The sequence below is a fragment of the Salvelinus fontinalis genome, chromosome 11 (genome assembly GCF_029448725.1).
Source record: "Salvelinus fontinalis isolate EN_2023a chromosome 11, ASM2944872v1, whole genome shotgun sequence".
NCBI lineage: Eukaryota > Metazoa > Chordata > Actinopteri > Salmoniformes > Salmonidae > Salvelinus > Salvelinus fontinalis.
In genome coordinates, this window is record NC_074675.1 from 46,417,233 (window position 1) to 46,437,203 (window position 19,971).

A 19,971-nucleotide genomic window follows, 5' to 3' on the forward strand; every position below is an offset into this window, starting at 1 on the left:
AGAGATAGTGGACTTACCGGCCTGCGAGGAGTCCCCTGTGGGGAGACAGAGAGAGAGGAGAGAGAGAGAGAAAAGATAGTTTACTTCAAATCTCAAATCAAGACAACCGTTCACTCCCAACCCGACACAAATACAAGACGGATGACACCTGAGGAAGAGAGAGAGAAAGGCATGAGAAAGACAGCGATTAACAACAGGACACGTATTCACAGAGTAACACACATACATTTGCTAATTGAGATTGGAAAAAACACACATTATTAAAGGTCGTTTCCGTTTTAGTCTTCCTTGTAAAAAAACAGACAATATAGCGTCTTTCAACATCTCAAATGCGCCTTTTTCTGTGGATAAGGAAAAAGACTCACACTCATTTAAAATGGAGTCATGAGGACGTTTAGAGATGTCACTCCCTTACTGAGAAAAAGATGCTATGTTTTTTTGTTGTTGACGGTGCTCTTCCAATTGCTTGGAAAATTGTGGCCAGCTATCACACTTAGAATCAGGACACTATCCCCAATTTTTATACCCTCATCTGTGAATGACATGGCATAAAATGTTGGCACACCTGATATACCGGACGGCATAAGCCAATGGAGTACGCCGAAGCAAGGAGAGAGTAGTATGTGTGAGAGAGGCAGAAGATAAAGAAAGCTAGATAGATATATATATATATATAGAGAGAGAGAGAGAGAGAGAGAGAGAGAGAGAGAGAGAGAGAGAGAGAGAGAGAGAGAGAGAGAGAGAGAGAGAGAGAGAGAGAGAGAGAGAGAGAGAGAGAGAGAGAGAGAGAGAGAGAAAGAGAAGGTGGAGCGAGAGAGAGAGGAGGGAGGGGAGGGGTAGCGAGAGAGAGAAAGAGAGAGAGAGTAATGCATATAGAGAGAAAGAGAGTGACTCAGCATAAAGTTGATTCCAGGTTGTGAGAGAGCTCATCTAGGGTTGGGTGGGTGTACGGGACTAGAGCAGACAGGCAGACCTAGTCTAGTGGAAGATGAAAATAAAGAGAGAGATGGAGGAATAACTGTCCAACCAAGCATAGAGCTCAATATCAATATCTATGGGTCTGCAAAAGCTGGCACCAGCGTCTCCCCTCGGCTTTCAGCTCGATACATGAGAACCCAGCCCAGCGGAACCCAGCCCAGCCGTACACTCACTGGGCTCGCAACATATCCAATTAACATACTTTTGTATTTATTTTTATAAACGCATATAGTTTCATCAGAAATATCAACCTGCTGCCAGGTGAAATTCACCTCCCATTCACCAGTGGAGGCTGCTGAAGGGAGGACGGCTCATATTAATGGCCGGAAAAGAGTGAATGGATTGGCATCAAACACATGGATTCGGCTATTTCACCCACATCCGTTGCTGACAGGTGTATAAAATTGAGCACAAAGCCATGCAATCTCTATAGACAAACACTGGCAGTAGATTGGTCTTACTGAAGAGTGCAGTGACTTTCACTGTGTTCTAGGTAGCCTTGTGGTCAGAGCGTTGGACTTGTAACTGACAGGTTGCAAGATTGAAACCACGAGCTGACAAGGTAAAAATCTGTAAAAATCTGCTCCTAGGCCGTCATTGAAAAGGAGAATTTGTTCTTAACTGACTTGCCTAGTTAAACAAAGGTTAAAAAAAAATGCTACAGAAATCTGGTACCCTTCTCCAAATAGGTGCCTGTCTAGGAGCTCTACGGACAATTCCTTCAAACTTATGGCTTGGTTTTTGCTCTGACATGCACATGCACTGACAGGTGTGTACCTTAATAACAAATCATGTCCAATAAATTTAATTTACCAGTCTAATCAAGTTTTAGAATGGTCAATGGAAACAGGATGCACCTGAGCTCAAGTTCGAATCTCATAGCAAAAGGGCTGAATACTTATGTAAATAAGGTATTTCTGTTTATTATTTCTCATAAATGTGTTAACATTTTTAAAAAGCTGTTTTCGTTTTGTCATTATATGGTATTGTGTGAAGAGTGATGAGAAAATGTTTGTATTTAATCCATTTTAGAATAAGGCTGTAACGTAACAAAATGTGGAAAAAGTCATGTTCTGAATACTTACCGAATGCACTGTAGACTGTACATATACAGTATCAGTCAAAAGTTTGGACACACCTACTCATTCAAGGGTTTTTCTTCATTTTGACTATTTTCTACAATGTAGAATAATAGTGAAGACATCTGTCAAGTTCCTGACCTGTTTTCTGTTAGTTTTTGTATGGGTTAGTTGGTCAGGACGTGAGTTTGGGTGGGCAGTCTATGTTTTGTGTTTCTATGTTGGTTTATGGGGACCTGATATGGCTCTCAATTAGAGGCAGGTGGTTTTCATTTCCTCTGATTGAGAGCCATATTAAGGTAGGTGTTTTCACATTGATTGTTGTGGGTGGTTGTTTCCTGTGTCTGTGTTTGTCGAGCCTCACGGGACTGTTTCGGTTTGTTTGTCCGTTCGTTCATGTATGTAGTCTGTTTCCTGTTCATGCGTTCTTCACGTTATATGTAAGTCCGTTAGTTCAGGTCTGTCTACATCGTTTATTTGTTTTGTAGTTTATCAAGTGTATTTTGTTTAGTCTTCGTCTTGTTTAATAAATCATTATGTCTAACTACAACGCTGCGTTTTGGTCGAATCCCTGCTCCTCCTCTTCGGATGAAGAGGAGGAGGAAATCCGTTACAACATCAAAACTATGAAATAACACATACGGAATCATGTAGTAACCAAAATTGTTAAACATATCAAAATATATTTTAGATTCTCAAAGATTCCCTTTGCCTTGATAACAGCTTTGCGCACTCTTGGTATTATCTCAACCAGCTTCACCTGGAATGCTTTTCCAAGTGTCTCAAAGGAGTTTCCACATATTCTGAGCACTTGTTGCCTATTTTTCCTTCACTCTGCAGTTGAACTCATCCCAAAGCATCTCAATTAGGTTGAGGTCGGGTGGTTGGAATGCATTTCAATTAACAGGTGTTCCTTTTCAAAGTTAATTTGTGGAATTTCTTAATGCGTTTGAGCAAATAAGTTGATTTGTGACAGGGTAGGGTTGATATATAGAAGATAGCCCTATTTGGTAAAAGACCAAGTCCATATTATGGCAAGAACAGCTCAAATAAGCAAAGAGAAACGACAGTCCATCATTGCTTTCAGACATATAGGTCAGTCAATCTGGAACATTTCAAGAACTTTGAAAGTGTCTTCAATTGCAGTCGCAAAAACCATCAAGCGCTATGATGAAACTGGCTCAAACTGGCTCACTATTATTCTGTTCAACATCCCATTCTATAATATACCGGGGAAAACAAACACACTCACAGTGCCATCCCCTGTTCAACATCCCAGTCTATAATATACAGGGGAAAACAAAACACATAAGGACATACACACACAGCCAGGCTCCCACGCGCAGCAGCCGCTGCTATCTTTACGGGCCTACAGTGGGATATAGTGTGGGGCTAACTGTGCACTTTATTGTCTGTGTATCACACAAGGAGGTCTGCTGGGTGCAAGTCACAGCTCGTAATGTCTCTGGTGACCTCTGCAGCCAGTAAATAACCACCACTAGTGACTTTAGGAGCTAGATGCTAACACTGGAGAGAGAGAGAGCCCAGTGATCAGTGGCATAGTAAATAACCACCACTAGTGACTTTAGGAGCTAGATGCTAACACTGGAGAGAGACAGAGCCTAGGGATCAGTGGCATAGTAAATAATCATCGCTAGCAATTTTAGCAGCTAGACGCTAACGCTGGGGAGAGAGAGTCCAGTGATCAGTAGCATAGTTAATACCCATGGCTAGAGACTTTAGCAGCTACAGCTAACGCTGGAGAGAGAGAGAACCTAGTGATCAGTGGCATAATAAATAACCACTGCTAGCAACTTTAGCAGCTACAGCTAACACTGGGGCGAGCGATGGAAACAAGTATAGTGTACTATAGTATAGCGAATAGTAGCTACTACAGAGGTACTCTGAGTAATTATACAGGGTGACGTTGCCCCTTAAGACACTGGTCTTAGGTCAGTTTGGCATTAGTTTGGAAATGTTTCCCTCTTTGGTTAAGGTTAGGATTGGGATAGGATAAGGTGATCCTAGATCAGTGTCTTGGGCCATCTTTCAGCTGGTAGTCTTAGCTGTGCTAAGTCAAAAACTTGCGAGCTACACTACATGACCAAAGGTATGTGGACACCTGCTCGAACATCTCATTACAAAATCATTGGCATTAATATGACGGTGGCACATTGAAAGTTACTGAGCTCTTCAGAACAGGCCATTTTACTGCCAATGTTTGTCTAAGGAGATTGGCTGTATGCTCAACTTTATACACCTGTCAGAAATGGGTGTGGCTAAAATAGCCAAATCCACAAATTTGAAGAGGTGTCCAAATACTTTAGTATATATAGTGTATTTAAAACATTTGTTTGGTAGGTATTGGCTGGTTTTGGCTAATTTCTCACAGGTTAGACACATTAAGTTAGCCTAGCCTAGTGAGCTGCAGCATCTGTACTGCAGCTGCTAGTGCTAGTATTGGCTAAGCCCCACCACAATCCCCCCCATCACACACAAAGTGAGTGGAGTTGAACTATCACCCCTTACGTCAACCACTCCATTCACACACTCCCTTTCTCCACTGAGGAGCGCTGACCCAGTATCCTGTCAATTTACTTTTCATCTCTCCAGCTCATTCTCAGCTCTGCTTAGCTGTCAACCTCTCTCACCCTGGAAAATTTGTGGAGAGGAGAGGAGAATAAAAGAGGAGAGGAGAAGAGAAGAAAAGAGGAGAGGAGAAGAAATGAGGAGAGGAGAGGAGAAGAAAAGAGGAGAGGAGAAGAAAAGAGGAGAGGAGAAGAAAAGAGGAGAGGAGAGGAGAAGAAAAGAGGAGATGAGAAGAAAAGAGGAGAGGAGATGAGAAGAAAAGAGGAGAAGAGGAGAGGAGAGGAGAAGAAAAGAGGAGAGGAGAAGAAAAAGGAGATGAGAAGAAAAGAGGAGAGGAGAGGAGAAGAAAAGAGGAGAGGTGAGAAGAGGAGAGAGGAGAGGAGAGGAAAAGAGGGGAGGAGAGGATAAGAAAAGAGGAGAGGGGAGGAGAGGAGAGGAGAGAGGAGAAGAAGAAAAGAGGAGAGGAGAAGAAAAGAGGAGAGGAGAAGAAAAGAGGAGAGGGAGTGCCAGGAACAAGCGTATGGATGGGTGGGGATGTGCACACAGAAGTTCAAAATGGGGAAAAGACGTGCACTTATTTATGCAGAGGTAACAAACAAACATACTGTACACACAAAGCTATACACACACACACACACACACACACACACACACACACACACACACACACACACACACACACACGCCTCAAGGGAAGGGAAGACGACCATCAAATCCGATGGATATCGCAAATTAAATCAAATCAAAGTTTATTGATTGCGTACACAGATTTGCAGATGTTATCGCGAGTCCTGCGAAATGCTTGTGTTTCTAGCTCCAACAGTGCAGGGATGTATAGACAGTATGGACAGTATATGAATAGAACAGGTGTGTACAGCAGTAGTTATATGAACATTATTAAAGTGACTAGTGGTCAATGTCTATGTACATAGGGCAGCAGTCTCTATGGTACAGGGTAGAGCACCAGGTGGTAGCCTGCTAGAACAGTGACTAAGGCTAGTGGTGACTGTTTAACTGTCTGATGGCCTGGAGATAGAAGCTATTTCTCAGTCTCTCGGTCCCAGCTTTGATGCAGTCGTACTGTCTCCGCCTTCTAGATGGTAACGGGGTGAACGCGCTGTGGCTCGGGCTGCTGAGGTCCATGATGGTCTTCTTGGTCTTCCTGTGACACCGGGTGCTATAGATGTCCTGGAGGGCAGGCAGTGTGCCCCCTGTTATGTGTTGGGCTGACTGCACCACCCTCTGGAGAGCCCTGCGGTTGCGAACGGTGCAGTTGCCGACCAGGCTGACAGGATGCTCTCAATGGTGCATCTGCAGAAGTTTGTGAGGGTCTTAGGAGCCTAGCTGCATTTCTTCAGCCTCCTGAGGTTGAAGAGGTGCTGCTTCACCCTTTTTCACCACACTGTCTGTGTGAAGGGACCATTTCACCGATGAACTTGAAGCTTTTGACCCTCTCCACTGTGGCCCTGTTGATGTGGATGGGGGCGTACTCTCTCTGCTGTCTCCTGTAGTCCACAAATAGCTCCTTCGTTTTGTCCATTCCACCAGGTTTTCACCTTCTCCCTCCATGTTGTCTCATCGTTGTTGGTAATCAGGCATAACACTGTTGTGTCGTCAGCAAACTTGATGATGAAGTTGGAGACGTGAGTGTCCACACAGTCCTGGGTGAACAGGGAGTACAGGAGGGGTCTGAGCACGCACCCTTGTGGGGACCCCGTGTTGAGGATCAGCGTGACAGAGTTGTTGTTGCCAACCTTCTCCACTTGGGGGCTTTAGATTCCTTAATGACAATCAATGTGCCTCTTTAACTTCATGAGAGAGAAGCTTGATCTGTGTGTGTGTGCATAAAACGCCCCCATTTGATTCTACAATGAACTCTCATTTCAAATGAGAATGGGGAGGAGGTTTAGCCATAGAATGGATGGAAAAAGAGTTTAATTGTGAAACTTTCCAATGTCCATGGCTTCATTCACAGTATAATTATTATCCAGTGTTGTGACAGGATTGCTTTTCAGAAGAAGATAAATAGTAAATCCAGTCATGAAACAGCATTGGCCCTTTTCACACGTTGGTGCCTACAGTACATAACTGCCTGTGTGAATTAGATCTTATTTCTGCCAAAAAGGGAAGACTCACTCCCTCTCTCTCTCTCTCTCTCTCTCTCTCTCTCTCTCTCTCTCTCTCTCTCTCTCTCTCTCTCTCTCTCTCTCTCTCTCTCTCTCTCTCTCTCTCTCACACACACACACTACAGGACATTCAATTAATTTGGTAGTGAAACGCTTTACCCATTTAATTTTTACTTAATTAATTGTAACATCATTCAGAGTCCCTTGGACGGCTGAATTGAATTGATTGTTACTGAAGCTGTATTTCAAAGTCCAGGCTACATTTGTTGACTAATTAATTTCTGGAGGATTTTATTATTACATGGTCTCTACAGTAGCTTTAGGGCGCTAGTGTATTTATTGTGTAGGCATACTGTATAATAATAACTATATGGCAGTTTTTCCTATGATGAGTGAAATTCAGTCCACATTTAATGACATACTTTGGCTTCATATCATTGAAATACGCCTTTGATGTTTGATGCATTGTTGGATATCGTGTGATGTCATCAGCGTCCTCATTGTAAAGGACGAAAACAAATCACAGCAAAGTCAGAGGATAGTAATAAACATCCACTCAGAGAAGCTGTCAATCAGACTTCAGAGGATAGTAATAAACATCCACTCAGAGAAGCTGTCAATCAGACTTCAGAGGATAGTAATAAACATCCACTCAGAGAAGCTGTCAATCAGACTTCCGAGGATAGCAATAAACATCCACTCAGAGAAGCTGTCAATCAGACTTCCGAGGATAGCAATAAACATCCACTCAGAGAAGCTGTCAATCAGACTTCAGAGGATTGTATTAAACATCCACTCAGAGAAGCTGTCAATCAGACTTCAGAGGATTGTAATAAACATCCACTCAGAGAAGCTGTCAATCAGACTTCAGAGGATAGTAATAAACATCCACTCAGAGAAGCTGTCAATACGACTTAATAAACATTAGTAATAAACATCCACTCAGAGAAGCTGTCAATCAGGCTTTAGAGCAGGGATGGGCAACTTTAATAGGGGGCCACAAAAAATCTGAACTCATCATCAGGGGCCGCAGTGGCTCGCGGGTCTGCGTACCCACGTCCATACCCACACATGCAGTCAGAGCCGGCCCTAGACTTTTGAGGGCCCTAAATGCAAATTTATAACACATTTCATGCAATTCTACTCATTTTGTCATGGGACGGAGAGAAAGATGAGCAGTTTTACAGCTAATTTCCTGCAATTCTACACATGTTGCCATAAGGTGGAGGGAAATTTTCCCAGTTTTTAATATGATATCTGAGTGAGATTGACTAATATAATCAATGGGGCCCCCAGGTTGGTAATTTAACCATGAGACTAATTTACCAATCTAAAACATTATAGCTGACATGCGCTATTTGATTGACAATCAGTGACTGATGATACACAACCACATTTGTGTAATGTATTATTCTAACTCTCCAACTCGATTGAGTTCGACACAAAAAACAAAGACGAGAGCATGACCTTCAATGTGTCAGGATCATTTCCTGGAAAGATGTAATCTCTCTCATTTGGTCACTAAATATCTGTTCAACTTTAAGCCTCTTCCTTTGTTTCAAAATGGGCCCCTCTCTCTCTCTCTCTCTCTCTCTCTATATATATATATCTATCTATCTATCGGAGGATCTGAGGACCATGCCTCAGGACTACCTGGCCTGATGACTCCTTGCTGTCCCCAGTCCACCTTGTCGTGCTGCTGCTCCAATTTTTTTGTACTTCCGGCGCCGACAGAGATGGCCACCTCGCTTCGCGTTCTTAGGAAACAACGCAGTATTTCGTTTTTTTATGTATTATTTCTGTTAATACAGAAGGCTTTGTTACTTTGGTCCCAGCTCTCTGCAGGTCATTCACTAGGTCCCCCCGTGTGGTTCTGGGATTTTTGCTCACTGTTCTTGTGATCATATGACGCCACGGGGTGAGATCTTGCGTGGAGACCCAGATCGAGGGAGATTATCAGTGGTCTTGTCTTCCATTTCCTAATAATTGCTCCCACAGTTGATTTCTTCAAACCAAGCTGCTTACCTATTGCAGATTCAGTCTTCCCAGCCTGGTGCAGGTCTACAATTTTGTTTCTGGTGTCCTTTGACAGCTCTTTGGTCTTGGCCATAGTGGAGTTTGGAGTGTGACTGTTTGAGGTTGTGGACAGGTGTCTTTTATACTGATAACAAGTTCAAACAGGTGCCATTAATACAGGTAATGAGTGGAGGACAGAGGAGCCTCTTAGAGAAGAAGTTACAGGTCTGTGAGAGCCAGAAATCTTGCTTGTTTGTAGGTGACAAAATGCTTATTTTCCACCATAATTTGCAAATAAATTCATTAAAAATCCTACAATGTGATTTTCTGGATTTTGTTTCCTAATTTTGTCTGTCATAGTTTAGGTGTACCTATGATGAAAATTACAGGCCTCTCTCATCTTTTTAAGTGGGAGAACTTGTACAATTGGTGGCTGTCTAAATACTTTTTTGCCCCATTGTAAGTCTAAAGAGTCTGAGAGAAAGTAATTGATTGGAACTGTCAATAAGAGCACAAAAGTCAGTGATTATGGAGCTCCTGGAATTGTTAAAACCTCAACATGGGCTCATTAGAATATATTGAAATAGTGACGTTTAATCATTGTAGATATGTGTCACCTAAAGAGATAATGTAACCATTGCTTACCGTTTGTTCCACTATTTTAGCTCCAGGCCAGAAGAATGTCTAATTACCCAGTAAAACATGATGATCCACTCTGTCGTTACAAGATCACATGCTAAGTTAGTGGACTACTCTCAAGTACAAAGGAGCTGTCCAATTAGGTGGTGCTCAAAAACAGTGATTGACAGTAACACACCTCAAAGCCATGCCACTATCAATAATTGTTTTTGGCAATGAGAGAAAACATCAACAGTATGTCAAAAGTTAAAGTACCCCCCCCCCCAGCCATATAGTGGCTATGTAATAGTGTAAAATGTATTTGATGGACTGTAACTCATGTATTTAACCCACTGTACTTTATAATGAGAAGCCAATCATACAGTATGGTTTCAGGTATGTAACCATGTTGATGCCACACCCTTGATTTTCAACAGTCAGTATGGATGTGAGGGACTTCTGCAGTGTTGTATCTAGGAGAGGAGAGGGAAGGAGAGGAGAGGAGGGAGATGGAGGGAGGGAGAGAGAGAAGGATAGGAGAGGGAGGGAGAGAAGAAGGAGAGGGAGTGAGATATGGGAGAGAGGGTAGCAGGAGGGAGATAATGAGAGAGGGTAGCGGGAGGGAGAGAAGGAGAGATGGAGAGAAAGAGGTAGAAGAGAGAGAGGGAGGGAGAGAGAGAGAGGTAGAAGGGAGGGAGAGAGGGTAAAAAAGAGGTAGAATAGGGAGAGAGGTAGGGGGAGGGAGGGAGGGAGGGTAAGAAAGAGGTAGAAGAAAGAGAGGGAGGGAGAGAGAGGTGGGAGGGAGGGTGGGAGGGTGGGTAAGAAAGAGGTAGAAGAGAGAGAGGGAGGGAGACAAGGAGAGGGAGGGAGAAGGAGGGAGGGAAAGAGGTAGAAGAGAGGGATTGAAAGGGGGGAGAAAAGGAGGGAGGGAGAGAAGGAGGGAGGGGACCTTGTTGCCTGGTAACAGTGACAGTGACAGTGACAGTTGGGCACCCGGGTACCAGAACCTGAACCTATTTTGAGGTGTGGTTTGGCACCAGAAACTACAGACCTGCAAACAGAGCTAGAACGCTAATCTCAAATCAACTACCCCTCCCCAAAGCCTTAGTAGGGAAAATGCTAAACTATCCCAAGATCAGCTTCTAGGGGTAAATTCACCCTACACCAAGCCAGAACAGAAGATCCCTAAATAACCAACTGGTTTAATAAACAGCTGAGAATAATAGGATTTTCACATAGCTTTCAAGTCTCTGTCAAAGGGCTTTCTGTGACAGAAATGTGATTGTTTTTTGTGCAACAACTTCAAGTGCACTTGAGAGAAAGTATATAGAATCTATTTGCAGGAACAGAGAGGCAAACATGTCTGTTTGTCTACCTGCATATGAGTGGAGATTGGAGCTGTGTGTGTGTGTGTGTGTGTGTGTGTGTGTGTGTGTGTGTGTGTGTGTGTGTGTGTGTGTGTGTGTGTGTGTGTGTGTGTGTGTGTGTGTGTGTGTGTGTGTTTGTGTGTGTGTGCTTGCTCGCATGTGTGTCCTTACAGTGGGAATTTATCTGTGTATGTGGTGTAATTACATCAGACTGACTTTTATAACTATGATAAAGTATGTGATTGATCATTCTCAACGCTCGTTGACTATATCCTGGGGACAAGGGAGCTCCAGTCAGGTTATCCCATGACAGCCAAGGATCGATACCCTCCAAAACAATCCAGCCAGAGACACTTAATATTTTTTTATCAGCCAGATTCAATATAAAGAGGCAAACTTCTGCTGAATAATGCAGAGGCTGGAGGCAAACACGTCTATACCATCCCTGGTATTGTTTTGGAAGGATATGTATCGTTCCCTGATCAAACCTATAATACGTTACTGCTAATATTGATACAGGTTGGTGTCTAACAACAACTGCAGGTTATTGGCATTCCAAGGCAAATATGTCACGTCGCAGTGTGACATAACCTTGATAAGGTAGGCAGTGCGGGTCTATGTGTATCTGTCTGTCTGATGAGTGTGTGTGTTGCTAGTAATGACCTCTGTTTGCATGCCTGTGATCGGACGATATTATCACTCCTATTTGCCATATCTTCAATTTAAGCAAACTAGAAAGTTTGTGCTCTCAGGCCTGGAGGGAAGAAAAAGTCATTCCGCTACCTAAGAATAGTAAAGCAAGTTTTGCTAGCCTTCAGTGCGGCTTTTGACATTATCGATCATAGTCTGCTGCTGGAAAAACGTATGTGTTATGGCTTTACACCCCCTGCTCTATTGTGGATAAAGAGTTACCTGTCTAACAGAACACAGACGGTGTTCTTTAATGTAAGCCTCTCCAACATAATCCAGGTAGGATCAGGAATTCCCCAGGGCAGCTGTCTAGGCCCGTAACTTTTTAAAATCTTTACTAACAACATGAGTAAAGTCAGTGTGTCTATGTATGCGGATGACTCAAATCAATACACGTCATCTACTTAAATGACTGCAACACTTAACAAAGAGCTGCAGTTAGTTTCAGAATGGGTGGCGAGGAATAAGTTAGTCCTAAATATATCTAAACTAAAAGCATTGTATTTGGGACAAATCATTTACTAAACCCTAAACCTCAACCAAATCTAAATAATGTGGAAATTGAGCAAGTTGAGGTGACTAAACTACTTAGAGTAAACCCTCGATTTGTAAACTGTCATGGTCAAAACATATTGATAGAACAATAGCTAAGATGGGGAGAAGTCTGTTCATAGTAAAGCGCTGCTCTACCTTTTTAACAGCACTATCAACAAGGCAGGTCCTACAGGCCCTAGTTTTGTCACACCTGGACAACTGTTCAGTCATGTGGTCAGGTGCCACAGAGAGGCTTAGAAAAACTGCAATTGGCTCAGAACAGGGCAGCACGGCTGGCCCTTGGATGTACACAGAGAGCTAACATTAATAATATGCATGTCAATCTCTCCTGGCTCAAAGTGGAGGATAGATTGACTTCATCACAACTTATTTATGAGAGGTATTGACATGTTGAAAGCACCGAGCTGTCTGTCTAAACTACTGGCGCACAGCTCAGAAACCCATGCATACCCCACAAGACATGCCACCAGAGGTCTCTTCACAATCCCCAAGTCCAGAACAGACTATGGGAGGCGCACAGCACAACTTAGAGCCATGACTACATAGAACTCCATCCACATCAAGTAACTGATGCAAACAGTAAAATTAGATTTTAAAAAACAGACAAACATACACCTTATGGAACAGTGGGGACTGTGAAGCAACACAAACACAGACACATGCATACACACGATAACATATGCACTATACACACACTTACACATGGATTTTGTACTGTAGATGTGGCAGTGGAGTAGGGGCCTGAGGGCACACACTTAGTGTGTTGTGAAATTGGTTGTGAATGTATTGTAATGTTTTTAAAATTGTACAATTTCCTTGATATTGTTGGGCCCGAGGAAGAGTAGCTGCTGCCTTGGCAGTAACTAATGGGGATCCATAATAAATACAATACAATTGTGACGTCACTTCTCCTGATCGTGTCCTGCCTCCGCTCCCTGCGTTTGTCCAGCGCTTCAGCCATTGATCCCCTGCTCCTTGTACGTCTGCACACCACATCCCTTCCTACCTCCCTCTGCCTGCCTCCCTCTGCCTGCCTCCTACCCTATCTCCATCCCTCCCTGCTTCCTACACTACCTCCCTCTGCCTGCCTCCTACACTGCCTCCCTCTGCCTGCCTCCTACCCTATCTCCATCCCTCCCTGCTTCCTACACTACCTCCCTCTGCCTGCCTCCTACCCTATCTCCATCCCTCTACCTGCCTCCTACACTGCCTCCCTCTGCCTGCCTGCCTCCTACCCTGCCTCCCTGGCCCCAGCCTTCCTCTGTAATCCCCACAGCTCAATGCTGAGACTGCAGCCTCTTAATTCACCAAATCCCCCACTGCACCCGTCAGCCCATACCTCTCCGGTGTCAACCGTTTCTCTCACACACACACGCACGCACGCACGCACACACCACTAAAAGTTATTAGCGCTTCCATTACATGGAAAAACAACGACAGCCACTCAGAAGTCTTGAAGCTGATGATGTGCCAGACTTGTTTAAGTCTGATTACAGCCTCTCTTCTCCAATAATGAGACACTCTTTTAGTCAGCAGATCTGAGATCTGTCACTGACAAGGAGACACATTTGTATTGTTGATTTCATTAAACGTTTTGTTTTGTTGCAAAATGCAAAAACACTCATCAATTTTGCGATCAAAAAGTGTCACTAAGAACGATGTGTAATTTTAGCAGAATTGTTGTGCCGAGTCTGTCAACTGCTAAATGTGGGTTCAAACAACGGACATCATTTGTTTTCCCTGATGAAATGTTACAACTTGCAGATAATATATAATTAAATAATCAAATTGACAAATCAATAGAAGCTGAACGTCCAGTTCACACTATTTAATTATAATATTGACGTGGCGTCGAGTCCGTGTATGTCCTCACATCTGATGCTAGTTCACCCCTCTCGTCATGGATGTAGGTCGGCTAATAGTATTTTAACGGAGCAAATGTGTTCAGAATAACATAATGCATTAGTTAAATATCATATATACCTTTGGTCTGTACAGTTTGTTTAAGTATACTTCAGAGAACATTTCATCTAGTTGAACCATTTGAATCTCGCCAGCCTACAGATACATCATTCCCTGCAGACCGGATACAATACAACACCAATAATCAAACCACATTTATGATTCATCCCTCACATCATATTCCGTTTTCCCAATTATATCATTTTTCGGCGATTCAATATTTCATGACACGATGCAGAATAATCGACTTGCCCCCAAACACATGGATACTGTCTTTTTTTCTGATTTGACTTTGGAGACGGTTATCCAACTGGTTATCCAACGGTTTCAAACTACACATTTGATCATTTGCTCCGTCAGATGTAACTCCCCATTCTTGTTCTTTTTCCTCTCTTTTTAATTGTTATTTCAGGCGATCAGAGCTTTGTAACGGATGCTGAGAGATGCCTGGAGAGCCGTGTTATTCATGTCTGGTTAGTTAACCATCACAGCCCGCTAAGAGAGGGTGTGTGTGCAATGGAAACGAGAGAAATAGGCAGCCCAATTAAAGATCTGATCTGACTGGTCACAAGACCAATTATTGGAAAAAGTGTAAACGCAGCCATAGAAAAGACAGGAGGGGAAGAAAGGAGGGGAAGAGGGGGAAAAAAGTGTAGAGAAAGGGAAGAGAAAATAGAGAAAAAGAAGAGAAAAGAGCAAAAAAATAGAAAGTGGAGAAAAAATGATGCTACTTATTCTCTATACTCTGGGGGGAAGGTAAAAAATGAAGGGCACTTTAACGGTCCCTCTGGTGGTTCAATAAAGCACTGCATTTTGAGTGAGCTTTTTTTATTTCTATTTAACCTTTGTTTAACTAGGCAAGTCAGTTAAGAATAAATTCATATTTAAAATGACGGCCTATGAACAGTGGGTTAACTGCCTTTTTCAGGGGCAGAACAACAGATTTTTACCTTGTCAGCTCAGGGATTTGATCCAGCAACCTTTCACACTAACCTGCCGCCCCCTTTGCTTCTGTGTGATGGGTTGAAGGGGTTAAAAAAGGGCACTTAGTGCTCAAGTGGGCTCCATCAAGGACCTAACATATGCTCTTTGTGATTAGAAGGCTTGTTGTCTTCCAATCTGGATTGGCCCTTAATCCCGTTGATGTTCTGGCCCTGTGCTAATGGGCTGTGGTCACTGTTCTGTTGTGAGGCCTAGAGGCTGTCAATTGAATTATTCAGCTGATCGCTTAATATCTTGCATTAGTTGATTAATCTACCAACTAATAGGGGTGAGTTAAATTGGGATGCTGTGATTCTCAGTGTTGTAATACAGTGAAAGCAATGCAAGGCTGCTCTGATGTGATAAAGCTGCTTCCTAAGCTACCCTCAGAGAGAGAGAGTGTGTGTATATGCATGCATGCCTGTGTACGTCTGGGAAAAGAGAGAATGTATGATTAACAAGAGGACACAGGGCAGGAATTACAGGATTATTTGAGTAGGGGAGGCGCGTTTAGAGCGTTGGTTGCATATAACCCCAACCTTGTTTATCAAGTGATATCTCTCCACCTTCGAGACGGCATAAATATCTCTCTCTTACACTGGCAAGTTATTTTAAAACGAAAATGTTATTGACAAGTTGTATTCGCTTATGTGTATTGAAATGGAGCAAAAACGTCAAATTAACACAGTACATTGGATTATTCAGAGACAGTGGAAACCCGTCAATCAGGGCAGATGGGCCCCACCTGTTTTGAGACCCACCTGTTTAGCTAAAACATATACAGTACAAGTCAAAAGCTTGGACACACCTACTTATTCAAAGGTTTTTATTTCTTTAGACTTTTTTCTACATTGTAGAATAATAGTGAAGATATCAAAACTATGAAATAACACATATGGATTCATGTAGTAACCAAAAAAGTGTTGCATATTTTATATTCTTTAAAAAAAAGTATTGAAAACATTTTAGAATAAGGCTGTAACCTAACAAAAAGAAGGTGTCTGAATACTTTCCCGAAGGCATCTCAACCCAATTGAAGGAAAAAAAGTAAGGGAAAAGCAGCCAACATGTGCTCAGCATATGTGGGAACTCCTTCAAGACTGTTGGAATTGCATTCCAGGTGAAGCTGGTTGAGATAATGCCAAGAGTGTGCAAATCTGTCATCAAGGCAAAGGGTGGCTACTTTGAAGAATCTCAAATATAAATATATTTTGATTGAACATTTTTTTTGTCATGCACTGATCTGTTTCACCTGTCTTTGTGCATGTCTCCACCCCCCTCCAGGTGTCGCCCATCTTCCCCATTATCCCCTGTGTATTTATACCTGTGTTTTCTGTTTGTCTGTTGCCAGTTCATATTGTTCGTTCATACCTGCCCAAGTTTTCCCCTTGCTCCTGTCTTTGCTATAGTCCCTGTTTTCTAGTTTCCCGGTTTTGACCTTTCCTGCCCTGACCCTGACCCTGAGCCTGCCTGCCTTCCTGTACCTTTGCCTCTACTCTGGATTACAGACTTCTGCCTGACCTGACCCTGAGTCTGCCTCCTGTTCTGGTGCTTTACACCCTCTCTGGATTACAGACCTCTGCCTGACCTGACCCTGAGTTCACCTGCTGTTCTGGTGCCTTACACCCTCTCTGGATTACAGACCTCTGCCTGACCTGACCCTGAGTCTGCCTGCTGTTCCGGTGCCTTACACCCTCTCTGGATTACAGACCTCTGCCTGACCTGACCCTGAGTTCACCTGCTGTTCCGGTGCCTTACACCCTCTCTGGATTACAGACCTCTGCCTGACCTGACCCTGAGTTCACCTGCTGTTCCGGTGCCTTACACCCTCTCTGGATTACAGACCTCTGCCTGACCTGACCCTGAGTCTGCCTGCTGTTCCGGTGCCTTACACCCTCTCTGGATTACCGACCTCTGCCTGACCTGACCCTGAGTCTGCCTGCTGTTCCGGTGCCTTACACCCTCTCTGGATTACCGACCTCTGCCTAACCTGACCCTGAGTCTGCCTGCTGTTCCGGTGCCTTACACCCTCTCTGGATTACCGACCTCTGCCTGACCTGACCCTGAGTCTGCCTGCTGTTCCGTTGCCTTACACCCTCTCTGGATTATTGACCCATGCCTGCCTTGACCTGTCATTTGCCTGGCCCTGTTTAAACTTTCGATTCTTCAACACTGTCTGCACCTAGGTCATACCTTAAAACGTGATATTTTTGGTTACTACATGATTACATATGTGTTATTTCGTAGTTTTGATGTCTTCCCTATTATTCTACAATGTAGAAAATAGTAAAAATAAAGAAATGAGTAGGTGTGTCCAAACCTTTGACTGGTACTGTATACATTATTATAATATTTTGGGGGGGACAGTTCTGCATGTTATTTTGACATTAATACATGTCACATATCAGTTTGCAAACCATGTAAGAAAATCAAAAAACAATGAGTTAATAAAGCTGCATACTAACATGGTCTCTTTTTTTGCTTTCTTGAGTAAGGCAGCTCCAAAATGCAGGTTTCAGCCTAGCTCAGTGCTTTCTGTGGTGGTGGGGCAGCCAGTGGAAAATATGGAGCTTAGGGGTTGGTAATGTTCTCTTGTTGCGCTGTGATTGGCTCAGTGTTCTGTCACTCATGGGGACACTATGTCACCGCAAAATCTATGGGGAGAACTCAAAAATTGAAGCCTCTTGGGTGTTGCCATACAATTACATTAGAAGTGCCCATCCAATTATATAAAATCACATTATGTCTACAGTAGCTTTGATTGGACGGATGATGTCAACATCATACTTTCAAAATCTTAGCTAGCAGTCATCACCATGAATCAAGTCGACAATCTACTGGCAAATCCTTTTTAATCCTTGTCATATAAAGAGAAATAAGGAAGAGAAATTATAGATTAAACGTATTGGTGCTCATCGGCCATTGGACATAAACATTACAAACAAGTTGTAAATCGCAAATTCAACAATGAGTGGTTTGGAAGGAATCAATCAGTGGCTAACTGCAAGCATGGCAAAGCAATCACTAGCCTGCTATTCAGTGGAGTGGATGTGTGTGTTTAAGGGTCTCTTTTCCAATCTTTCAACATTGGTCATGCTGTCAATCGAGCATAACTTCTGCCGCTTTCAAAACAATCTCAGACTACATAAATGATGTAATATACCAGGGAGATATGTATACTGCAGCTAAGAAAGTAATACTAAGTGTATGTTGTGTAGTAAGCTGTTAGTAGCCCATGAGCCTCACCCTAATAATTTGGTCCCTTTCCCCTCATAATTTAGCCTACTGTTCTGACTTGGTGGTGCACATGTAGCCTGTAGCCTGTTTTAGTGAAATGTCATCAACGACTATTGTAAGAACTGTCATTGTCTGCTTATATGCCCCCTTTATTTCTCCTACGGTTTTGACTTGGTTTACAGGGAGAATACCTTGAGAACGGCCCATGTTCTGAATACTATCACTGTACATTTCAAAAGTGCTGACCAAATAGTTATATTGACTACATCTGTGCTAGCGCGCTCATTAATTAATGTCCTAATCGAAATTACGAATTGCCTCTTATTTGCTCATCATTACCTTATGCCATAGTTTGTACATCTCAATTGTCAGTAGAAACCACATTTGTTTAAGCAAGTCAGCCAAATCAGCAATGTTTTTTTATAGGCACTAAATGAGGCTGAATGAACTGTTTCACTGCCAGACAAGGCTCTGCTGATAGCAAGGTGTAGCGGTGGTAAGGTGTTGGGACTGCTGTTGGGACTCTGCTGTTGGGACAGCTTTATGTAGACCATAACAGTTTGTGGGCACCGTTTGTCACCGTTATAGTCGTTTAGTGGTCTGTTGTGTTGTGCAGTGGCTTTGCTGGCACGCAAGAAAAAATGTAAATAATAGTTTGCCCCAGTAAGATTTACAGCACTGTTGATAGGTACAGTCATGTGAAAAAGTAAGTACACCCCTGGAAAGTTGTATTTTTTTTGTAAATATTTGGACAGATTGAATTGTAATCTTCACTTCAACACTATTGACAGATAAAGGTAACCTAATTTAACAAATGAAACTGAAAGATTATACTTTGCAATCATTTATTAATCAGAAATCAACAGAAATACAAATAAAAATCAACAGAAATACAAATCCATAGTGCAGAAAAATAAGTACACCCCTACAGAAGCTTCAATAGCTTCAATAGCCCCCTTTGGCTGAAATGGCTTCATTTAGCCGTTTCTCTTATATCGACTGAGAGGAATTTTTTCCCACTCTTCTTTACGGTACTGCTACAACTGTGTCATGTTTGAGGGATTTCTTGCATGCACGGCCCGCTTTAAGTCCCCCCACAGAATTCCGACAAGATTGAGATCTGGGCTTTAACTCGGCCATTCCATAACCCTCCATTTATTATTTTTGAGCCATTCTGTTGTAGCGTTGCATGTGTGTTTTGGATCATTGTCCTGTTGCAAGATTCATGTTCGGTTCAGCTTCAGCTTTTTAACAGATGGCCTCACATTGTTCTCAAGAATTCTCTGGTACAATATGGAAGTCATGGTTGACTAAATGATGGCAAGTTGGCCAGGCCCTCAGGTAGCAAAGCAGCCCCAAACCATAATGCCACAGCCTCCATGCTTTACGGTTGGTATGAGGTTATTCTGTTCAAAGGCAGTGTTTCGTTTTTGCCAAAGATGGCGTCTGGCATTGGGGTCAAACAACTCCACCTTTGACTCATCTGTCCAGAGCACATTGTCCCAGTAGTTTTGGTCTTTACCCAGGTGTTGCCTGGCAAACGTCAGTCTTGTCTTGATATTATTTTTGGAGAGCAGAGGCTTCTTCCTTCCTGACCTCCCATGTAGGCCAAGTTTGTGCAGTCTCTTTCTGACAGTTGACTCGTGCACTTCAATATTTATTGTGCTACGAGAGGCCTGTAGATCACTTGATGTTACCCTGGGGTTCTTAGAGACTTCTATGAGTATCCTTTCGGTCAGCTCTTTTACTGAATTTGGTGGGACGACCTGTCCT

General features: G+C 42.9%; 1 protein-coding gene across 13 annotated transcripts in view; it reads right to left on the bottom strand.

Moving 5' to 3' along the window:
• Positions 1–19,971, bottom strand: part of LOC129865839 (neurexin-2-like) — a 1,012,026-nt gene that overhangs the window by 754,111 nt on the left and 237,944 nt on the right. For all 13 annotated transcript variants that reach the window (XM_055938878.1, XM_055938873.1, XM_055938874.1 and 10 more), the window contains one exon: positions 18–35. In XM_055938878.1, the coding sequence (XP_055794853.1) occupies positions 18–35 (18 nt within the window). The remainder of the gene's footprint in view (positions 1–17; positions 36–19,971) is intronic.